This window comes from Camellia sinensis, chromosome 3 (assembly GCF_055761805.1).
Source record: "Camellia sinensis isolate YWXY chromosome 3, ASM5576180v1, whole genome shotgun sequence".
Lineage (NCBI taxonomy): Eukaryota > Viridiplantae > Streptophyta > Magnoliopsida > Ericales > Theaceae > Camellia > Camellia sinensis.
The window spans coordinates 85,321,730-85,332,604 of record NC_138963.1 but is presented as its reverse complement, the minus strand read 5'-3'; the positions used below and the strand labels follow the sequence as shown (position 1 = coordinate 85,332,604).

At 34.2% G+C, this 10,875-nt stretch overlaps 1 protein-coding gene across 43 annotated transcripts; it reads left to right on the top strand.

The window, feature by feature from the left end:
• The first annotated feature begins 1,988 nt into the window (after positions 1–1,988).
• Positions 1,989–9,975, top strand: LOC114304532 (peptidyl-prolyl cis-trans isomerase CYP21-4-like). 43 transcript variants are annotated; one of them, XM_082920243.1, is made up of 15 exons: positions 1,989–2,474; positions 4,078–4,248; positions 5,238–5,415; positions 5,819–5,858; positions 6,173–6,223; positions 6,601–6,686; positions 7,227–7,364; positions 7,460–7,610; positions 8,271–8,477; positions 8,560–8,640; positions 8,736–8,992; positions 9,091–9,145; positions 9,244–9,298; positions 9,392–9,412; positions 9,459–9,975. In XM_082920243.1, the coding sequence occupies exons 3-9, from the start codon at positions 5,264–5,266 to the stop codon at positions 8,355–8,357; spliced, it is 705 nt and encodes a 234-aa protein (XP_082776369.1). In that variant the 5' UTR covers positions 1,989–2,474; positions 4,078–4,248; positions 5,238–5,263; the 3' UTR covers positions 8,358–8,477; positions 8,560–8,640; positions 8,736–8,992; positions 9,091–9,145; positions 9,244–9,298; positions 9,392–9,412; positions 9,459–9,975. The 43 variants fall into 43 exon arrangements, with proteins under 43 accessions (XP_082776369.1, XP_082776370.1, XP_082776373.1 ...); XM_082920244.1 differs by having other exon boundaries at positions 9,386–9,412; XM_082920247.1 differs by having other exon boundaries at positions 8,736–8,873; positions 9,392–9,975.
• Positions 9,976–10,875: the final 900 nt, after the last annotated feature.

Genomic DNA, 10,875 nt, shown 5'->3' with positions numbered 1-10,875 from the left:
TAAACTTGACACTCTTGCTTTTCTTTAGGTTGTAGGGGTATCTTTAGTTGCAGAGGTAGGGTTCACAATGGTGGCGGTTGCAAGGGTTGGGTTTGTGAGTGATGGTGGTCGCGGTGTGGGTGGCTGGGAAATTAGAGTTGCAGTAGGTGGTGATCATAGTAAGTGGTGATCGCGATGGTCAGTAGTTGTAGAAGTGGTGAGGGGAATTACGGTGATAGGGGTTGAGTGGCTGTGATGGATGATTGGCGGTGGTGGCTAAAGGTAGAGAATATAGTGGTTAGAGGTGAATGAGGTAGTGTAATGAAATTAGGGTTTTAAATGTGAATGTGTGTAAAGAGGGGATGAATTGGTTAGGATGGGGAAATATTCGGAATTATAAAGAGTGTATTGAGATAAAAGGTAGTGTAATAAGAAATAAAGTGTAAGGAGATAAATCAGTGATGTAAGTAGAATTACCATTTAATTAAGAGCGTTACCATTAGTATCCCAATTAATACTTTGACCCTCTCATTTCTTTGGACCCTTACCTATAAAAATTCAAAATCCTAAAAATTTCTAAGAACTTCCCAAATAATACTAAAAATATCCTTCTAAAAACATCACCCCACCAAAATGTACACCTCTTATCACACCTCCTAAAAACCCTTCATTTTCCAAAACCCTTAACTATTGAACTCTCGCCATTAAACTCAAGCTTTCTCTCACCATCAACTGTTGAATTCTCACTATTGCACTCAAGCTTCCTTTCACCATCAGCTGTTGAACTCCTACTGTTGGCAGAGCTCCATCGTCGATCTCTATCCGCCATCGATATCTATCATAGGTGATCTCTCACAGCCAACCGCTCTTCGTTGTCATTTATTGTTAATCTCCCTCATAGTCAATCTCTCATCACCAACCTCTCTTCATCGTCGATCTCTTCAATGTCATGTTCGAACTTGTGTTGCCGAACAAATAACTCATGTTTGGGCCTGTGTTACCGAACAATTTGTATATGTTCAGACCTGTACTACCGAACATTATAAAAACGTAAAGTCATGTGTCTGTGAATAAATTTGACCCATCAAAGTATAACAAACAAAGATAAGTATGCACCAACTAGTTTGATTAATAAATAAAATTAAAGTTCATCGTATAACCAAGACATAAATAAGCATTAAGATTACATCTAAAGTGTTGAACATATGAATAAAAAAGTTCGAATCCAAAGTGTCGAACATATGAATAATGTTCGGCTAGATGTTGCCAAACTAATGCCTTTAATTCGGTCCTGTATTGCCATTTTTTTTTACATATGTTTGGAAGTTCAGTACAGGAAAAAATTCAAACCATTTTTACCATTTTTTTTTTTGAAAAAACTTATTATTACAAGGTCAACCTCCTCCGAGTTGTAAACCTCCTCTGAGCTTACATTGTGATGCCCTATTTGTCTTATGGTATTGAGATTGTCGAAAAAAATTTCACTCATCGCCATTGTCAGAGAAGTGTGTACTGTCAAATAGTTGTTGCTATTGCCACCGGAGGATTTTGAAGGGTTTGAAGGTTTTGAGGGTTTTGAAGTGTGTGGGTGGTATGGGTCCTCTCATAAATCATATGTTATGATTTAGTGGGTGGGCGAGTTTAATCGTGCAATGGAGTATCCCAAAATAATTTATGTCCGTTATAGTAATTTCATTTGAGGTTATTATTATAATAAAATAAAATAAAATAGGAAGTCTAAAATATTAATTGAGATACTAATAATAGCACTCTTAATTAATCCTTTTTTTTTGCCCCTTCTGTATTACATACATTCATTAATGCCTTGTTAATTTCAAGATATTTCATTATTGCCCCCCTCTCTTTTATGCTCCATTCCAAACAACCTTATTACCAATCACATACAAACACACAAGATTTAGTTATCAAAAGAAATGTGTAAAGCATATATAAGTTTCATGAATTGTAATTAAAACCAAACAAACTCCAAACAATTAAGGGTGATGCTATGGTACATTTAGATGTACCATACATTTAGTTATGAACTTATATGATTTTACATCATAACCAATATCATATTAGTCATAACTACTATCATATTAAGTCATAACTTAGTTATATTCAATTATTTACTTATACCATATAACTTCATAACCAGGTCATAACTAAGATATTTAAATAATTTGACTCTCAAATTAGGCAACCTGTGTAACCGGTTACCAAACAGAGCATAAGATCAGAGTAGTCCAACAGTCGGAAGTCAGTTGGTCTCCCTCTCTGGCTCGTGTTGTTGCTCTTCTCTTCTCCTCCCTCCTCTCTTCCACCATAGCCGAAGCTTCAGCCATTGCCGAAGACCACCAGCCCCGTCGGCGTCGGGGCCACCATTCTCTCGGTGTAGACATCTTTCTTCATAACCTCTCACTGTCTTGACGTCAAGAACCAAAGTTTCTTCCATTCTAATCGAATATTTCCAAGAGATATTTTCTATAGCTCAGGTTTGTTTCTAACTCTAAACTTCATTTACATTAGGGCTTTTGATTTGAAAACCCTAACCATTTCTTGGAAATATCTCTTGGAAATTAATAGTAAGAAATTAATTTTGATGGGAATTTGAATCACCATTTCTTCCTCAAAGTAAGTATGAAAATCTATATGGGCAAGCAGGGGCGACGGCACGTCAACAAAGAGGGTTCATGTGAACCCAATGAAATTTGCAAAATGAGTATTAGATATGTGAAGTTTTACGAATAAAAGTCAGCAATGTTCTGAATGAACCCACTCATTTTATTCTTTGAACTGTGCATTTCTGGGAATTCTTAATATCTTTTAAGGAATGAGTGGTTCATTGGAATGAAATTATTTCATTAAAATATTCATTTATATGTTTGGTTGACTAAAAAATAATTAAAATTATATTGTAAATAAAATTACAATTCATTATTGTAAAAGAATTATCATTCCATAGAGAAACTTAAGGAATGATAATTCCATTTCATTTCCATATCATTCCAGTAAACCAAATAATGCATAACTTGTATAAGAATACACTAGACCTTTTCACTCTGTTTTGTAGAATCAATTCTATATTTTTTGAAATTTGTGAACTTGCACTTTACGTCTGAGGCCAAGTTTCTCCAATGACTGACCAAATTTCTTCTTTATTCTTCTTTATATTCATTTTTGATCAGATGATAAAATTGAAAATTATATAAAAAACATTCATTGAATATATCCATAGTTCCATACTCTTGATTTTTTAAGTAACCCGTGTCTAAGAAGATTCTGGGTCTGTACTGTCAAAGCATTAACATTTGCAAAATCTCAACCCTTTTGTCACATCATAAGTTTATTATGCTAAAGGCTTGCAATGTAGATTTTTTGTTGCAGATTAAATCCATTTTCTTTTAAGTTGTGGTGTTGATATCTTTACCAAAATTATTTCCAAACAGTCAATTGTAGTCATTCACTAAGAAAAGAATTTATTTGAACCTGTCACTGTCCGTGTCTTCTTTTATATATAATTTTTGTGTTTTTTTAATCTCAGATTTGGCAAGCCCACAAGGAATTCCAAAAAAACTGTGCAATTTACTTTTGTTTAGCAGAAGACTCCACTTTTTTACTAACTCGGTCTTCTAAATTTCGTTTATGCAAATTCATTGCCATCTTTCTATGGGGTTCCGTCTTTTGTTTTTTTTTTTTTTTAATTTTATTTTGAGACCAATATTTCCAGTGACCACCTGAACTTGTTTAGTCTTCTTTAGATTCAATTCCCACTTCTTTTTCCTTTCCAACCCTGAAGGCTTTTTAGTCTATTTTATTTGTTTCCAATTTTTGTTAATTAGAATCTCTTGGTAAGAACAAATCATAAGGTAGAACAAGTAAGAATATGTATCATTGAAATTACTTATCAAAAAAAGAAAAAAAGAAAAAAAAAAGAGAATATGTATCATTGAAATTGAAAAAAGGAACATGAACTACCAGCTGTGATACATATCTTTGAATCCTCTCTTCTTTTTCCTTTTTAAGTTCATACAAAGAAGCACGATTCAGATATGCATTATGGCTAAAGTTTCTTTCTTCCTCTACCGCTGTGTGCAGATAGCCGGCCCAAGTTGATTGCTGGATCACCTGATGGGTATTCGGGGCTTGTGGATGGAAAGCCAAGAGAAGCTAGGATGAATCACCCAAAAGGGATTACTGTAGATCACAGAGGAAATATCTACATTGCTGACACTCTGAATATGGCCATCAGGAAGATCAGTGATGCAGGTAGAGTAGAGTTTTTGCTTAAAAACAGATGTACTATACATTTAGTTATGAACTTATATGATTTTATGTCATAACCAATACCATATTAATCATAACCACTATCATATTGACTCATAACTTAGTTATATTCAGTTATTTATTTATACCATACTATCTCATAATCAAGTCATAACTAAATTACTTAAATAATTTAACTCTCAAATAGGCAACCGGTGTAGCCGGTTAGAAGGGGAAACAAAATTGAATCAGTCGTGTTTGGCCCTCTTGTTGGCTCTTCTCCTCCCTCTTCTCTTCCATCTTCTCTTCCGCCATAGCCGAAGCTTCCAAGGATCACCAGCCTTGTCGGCGATCCGGGCTTCAGCCATGTCGACATCTTCTTCACAAGCTCTCACTCTCTGGACGTCTCCACCATGGGTTTGTGACCAAAGACCTAGTCATCGTCTTTTCCCTTCCCTTCCAGTCGAATCGAATTTTTCCGAGAACTCTTTTCCGTAGTTCAGGTTTGTTGCTAACTCTAAGCTTCATCTAAATGTGCCATTGGTGCTTTGATTTCAAAACCCTAACCATTGAATATCTGTTATTAATTTTTTTTATCAGTCAAAATTAATATCCATAGCCACCCAAGATAGTTGTGCCATTGGGGCTTTGATTTCAAAACCGTAATCGTAAAGAATGAATATTTACTTTTCTATGTAATTTTTTGTTACTTCATAGCTGTCTAATCGATTGTTAGTGTGAGGTTGTAGATCAAACTTCAAAAAAAAAATCTGAAGTTTTTATTTTTCTCACTTATCTGTGTATCTCTAACTTTGGACCCTCTTGAATTCTGGTTATTGTGTTTGTTTCTTATTCAAAGATACCAATGAAGTTCTATGAAAGTTCAGATTGGATCCAAAACCTGGCTGTTTGATTTATATGTTATGGAGTTCCTTTAAATGGTGTTTGGTTATATAGATTTGGAACTGAGTGCTGGATCCTGGGATTTGTAGTCCTTGGGAGTTGAGGCTTATACATCATGGCAAGGATTAAACCTCAAGCTCTGCTACAACAAAGCACGAAGAAGAAGGGTCCAAGTTGTATCGGTGCCACTACAGTTATTTTATACAGCTTAATTATAGTTGTGATGGTGTTTTTCCTGTTTGCTAGTTACAGACATTGGATTCAGAGGTTTGTTGGAATCTTCTTTGATGAATAAATACTTGTTATTTTGATAAATTGGGATTCAGAGGGACTAGCATGACACCTTGTATCTTGTTAACCGAATTTAATTTTTAGTTTGATTATTAATTCATATGTTTTGAATCTTGTGGGTTTGGTGAAAGACCTATATCGGTTTTCTTGGAATGATTTCTAAATTCTAAATTTAGCAACAACCCATGTATTTAATAAGTGATAAAAAGAATTTTAATTTAATCCTGGACCTGGTGTTTTGAAATATTGCAGGAGGTCTGTTGCAGTGGTATCTGCATTTATTTAGTAACAAAATAGAACCACTTGAAATAATCATTATTTTATAGACCAAAGAGGGCTTTATATGGCTTTTAACTTTTATCTGCTAACTTGTGTTTAGGTCAATAATTCAAACAGAGCATCGGTTATCAGTTATTGAGGTACTCTTTTCTGGATAATGTTGTTACCTGTGTATTGTTGTTGTTGTTGTACCTTTCGCGAGCATGAGTGTTGGTTATTGATTAGAAAGACTTACAAATTGCTGATATCTTCTTCTCTCTTTGCCTTTTAAGTCATAATGACGACTTATAATGACAATTAAAGATTTATTAAGTTTATCTTACTTTGTGTGTGTGTATTTGTGTTTGTCTATTATACAGTGTTAATGCTATTGAGGTTTGAACAAATTCCTTTCAAGTGACCATCACTATTTCTTTATTCTTTCTCTTCGTATTTGGTTCTGTGTGTGCTGCAGTGTGACGATGCTTTTGCAGATGGAAAGAAATCTGATGTCCCTGGATATGTTGTGAGTTTCTTTATATCCTAGTCATTGTAAATTGCTTTTATTTTGTTCTTATTTTAAATGTCGATCCACTATATTAGGTATTGCTTTTAGATTTAATCTGCTCCTGAGGAATCATTTCACTTATTGGTCAGTTCAGAGGATGCTACAGGCTTTAGTTTAGATACCAATATGTGGTAGGGAGCTACTGTTTTGTTAATAAAGTTTCATTTAGTTCTCCATTTCTCTGTTTGTTGTTTTCGCATAATGTCCATTTATCTTTTTTCTTTTTATTGGGACATGCAGGGGGTATCAGTTCTTTTGGAGAGTCTTCTCAAAATTTTATTGTTTATTGTCTATTGATATACTTGTATATTTTTTTGTTTTTCCTGTTTTAATAGATTTTAAATACCTCAAAAGGGTCAATAACAATCGAGTTATACAAAGAAGGCTCTCCTGAGGTGGTTGATGCATTTATTGACTTATGGTGGGTACTGGACTCAACTCTATTATATTTCGATCCGTTGTTGTGGATTCTTATTTTCATTGTTCACATGGCTGACCTTGTTTGTTTCCCAAATCCTTATTTACTTATTTGCTTACTGCACTTTCTTCCTTGTACATAGTTAATCACTTGAGTGGTTCTTTAGACACGTTAACAGCAGTGAGATGAGAGGGTTTAGTGTTTTTGTGGTCTTTATGCTTCTCCAACATTTCATCACATATTTTTTTTGGAATCTATCATTTTACTTGAACCTCAAGCTTTGCCTTCAGTCAAGCAAAGCTATGGAAACTTTAATTTGGTTGGGCAATCTGATGCTTGCAAGTGTATAATCAAAACACATATCATCAATTTGATCTTTGCACTAAAGAAGTAGTTCAATTATTGCATATGCTTAGTGCATCATCTTTATGTAATACATCACTTGAAAATGGTGTAGGTAGTCTCCACGCAAGCCTTCCACCTGGGGGGATAATTTTTGACTTTGTACATATACTGAAGTTTTAAATTGAAACGATTTTTTAGTCAGAGGGGGCACTTCAAGGGGATGCCTTTTCACCATGTAATAAAGAACTTTGTGATTCAAGGAGGTAATTCTAATATACCTGGAGCTACAGATGATTGGACTTTGAAAGTAAAGCATAACAACCAACTTGAAACAAGGTTTGCCCTCCTGTTGACCCAACCTGTGGAGTTCCCTTTTTACCTCTATAGTTTCTTATTCTATCCTGGTTACTGAATTTGTGATTTTCATCCAGCATGAAGCATGAGGCGTTTATGCTTGGTACTACAAAGGCTAAACATGACAAAGAGGGATTCGAGCTTTTTATTACAGCTGCACCAATCCCTGATCTAAATGAGAAGCTGATTGTGTTTGGGCGGGTCATTAAGAGAGAGGATGTTGTTCAGGTTATAAGCCTTTTGCTCTATTTCTCTCTGATTTTTGTGAACTATGAGCATGTGGATGTTTTACTTAAAGTTGTTGCATGCTAGGAGCAATTGAGAGTCTATTCTTTCTGGACATATGAACCATAATCATATTTATTCTCAAACTTTTTCATGAAGAATATGATGGGAATTTTTATTTGTTTTGGCAATGAATGATTGTATCATAGGATTGAGACTACCAAATTCTTGAGACAATGTAATAGGACCATCTCCTTTTATGCTGATAAATTGACATGGATTCATGATGATTCAACACAAGGCAGCTGCTTGTAGTACTCTAATGGCTGTATCTGATCTGAAAAAAAGGAGGCTATAGCACATTTGTTGTTATATAAATCTTTTATATATTAAGTTGAGATTGTTATCTCGATAAACTAGTAAAGTTTTTTTTGGTGGTGTGGTGGTGGCTCCCCAATCGTCTTAGCCCATTATATTGGGCCACAAAAAAAAAAAAAAAAAAATGCTTGTATTCGTCGTTAATATAGTCAAATGGCACTATGTCAAGCCAGTTGGATCATGTTAAGTTAATGGGGGAAAAATATGCCATGCTTTTAGTGTTCAAGTCATTAAATCATATTCTTTATTGATGTTTGAACACATGTCCTGCAATGTGCTTACCAGGAAATTGAAGAGGTGGATACGGATGAACATTATCGACCTAAATCTCCAATAGGAATCATCAATGTGACTCTGAAAGAGAAGGTTTGAAGGAGGTTTTATCAGTTTAAAGCTTCTTTCAATGGCATGGTTTCCCCATCTTAGATGCCAACGTGCTAATAATCACCAAGCAAGCAAGAGGTTTATGGAAAGTATAAATTTTTAGTCCAGGTATAAATTTCATTTTCTGCTTGTATGTAAAAGACTTGAATTTATTTTTGTCAAACTTTTTCACCAATGTGTGTTACTATAGGGTCGTAAGATGGGTCAATGTGAACCTCATAAGTTGAATTTCGGTTGTACGAATGGGATGGAAGACAATACGTACGAGCGGGTATGTGTTTCATGGTCCAGTACAATTTTTTGTATGGTGTTCATTACATTATGTTTGAACTTATTAATGATATTTTGTTATTATGGTATTTTTAGGTGCCGCAAGGTCAATCCTATTATTTTCCGTGTATGGATGGGACACAAGAGAGCGCATTGCAAATGGTGGACAAAATTGGAAGCTCATCTTTCAGTGAATCAGGAATGACGAATAGGTTTTGAACAGATTCGGAACAGGTTATATTTGATTCTAAATAGGTTTTGAACAGATTCGGAACAGATTATATTTGGTTTTGAACAGGTTTTGAACAGGTTCTGAAGAGGTTAATTTCAGATTTTGAACAGATTCTGAATAGGTTAATTTCAGATTTTGTATTTCAGATTCTGAACATGTTAATCTGGTTTTGAACAGGTTTTGAACAGGTTCTGAACAGGTTAATGTGGTTTTGAACAGGTTTTGAACAGGTTCTGAAAAGGTTAATTTCAGATTTTGAACAGATTCTGAACAGGTTAATTTCAGATTTTGTATTTCAGATTTTGAACATGTTAATCTGGTGTTGAACAGGTTTTGAATAGGTTCTGAACAGGTTAATGTGGTTTTGAACAGGTTTTGAACAGGTTCTGAAGAGGTTAATTTCAGATTTTGAACAGATTCTGAACAGGTTAATTTCAGATTTTGAATTTCAGATTGTGAACAGGTTAATCTGATTTTCAGATTCAGATTCTGAAGAGGTTAATCTGAATTTTAGATTTAGTCAATTTGTGTAGAATGACAGGTTCAGAAGCAGAATCACAGGTTGATTGTTTGAAGCAGAATGACAGGTTCAGCAGAATGAAGTTCAGACTGATGCAGTCTAGAATAAAGCACTCCAGAATTGAAGCTCAGAATGATGCAGTCCAGAACTTAAGAATGATGCAGTCCAGAATTACATGAAGTTCAGAATGATGCAGTCCAGAATTTCAGAATGATGCAGTCCAGAATGAAGCAGCATGGCTATGCACTATTAAAGTAGTATTGAGCAGTCCAAAATGAAGCATTTGGCAATAATATGTAATCTGTTGCTGGATATATGTAATCTTTTGCTGGATAATATGTAATTTTTTGGAGTTGTTATAGATTATGAATGTCTAAGTAGCATGGTAAGAGATTACATATTATTAGTAACATTTGGCTGTAAGTAGCATAGATTATGAATGTCTACGTAGCATGGTAAGAGTTAAATTGAGGTCAATATGATGATTGTTGAACAGAGGTTTAAGCATTTGGCAATAATATGTAATCTGTTGTTGGATATATGTAATCTTTTGCTGGATAATATGTAATTTTTTGGAGTTGTTATAGATTATGAATGTCTAAGTAGCATGGTAAGAGATCACATATTATTAGTAACATTTGGCTGTAAGTAGCATAGATTATGAATGTCTAAGTAGCATGGTAAGAGTTAAATTGAGGTCAATATGATGATTGTTGAACAGAGGTTATAGAAATAAATTTAATGGAATTGAGTTTTGCAATGTTGTCCATCGAAGCTGAAGCTTAAGAAATAAATTTTATTTTGGGTTTCAAGTACCTATATCCTTCTGTTTTCTGTTTAAATGTTTTAATGATTTCATGAATGAAGATGATGGTGAGTTGAATTTAACAATTGTTAGCAGTTATTTCTTAGATCAATTAATAATATGGACATTCTTGGGGAAAAAATGACAGTTTGGGTACTAACATGGTAATTCTCGTGCCTTTTTTCTAATAAATTCTTTTGCAGGATATGACAAACATAACACTCATGAACCTTCCCACCTTTCCACTTTACAGCCAAACCTTGTCACCACACCACTTTTCCTTAAAAAAGTAATGTTAGAAAGCAACCAACAAGCTCTAATAATAACACCTGAAACAAAACCTTAAAGAAGCCAAGTGAAGGAACTATCAGTTGTGCTATGTTATCTATGCACAGATAAGTAGATTTCTTTAATGCCATGTTTGATTTACTAAAGTAAAAATTTCTTTAGTCTCCTTATAGGATGACCATTCAATTACAATAGTGAATAATTATTTCATAATTCAGCATGTCCATTATAGAAATTCAAGAAATTCAACATGTCTGGTATAAAGTCAACAAGTCCAACAAGTCCATTCAATCCATAATAATACATGTCTGGTATAAATTCAACATGTCTGACGTCATAATCCATAATCCATTCAATTCAACATGTCCATTCATAATCATCATGTCCATCA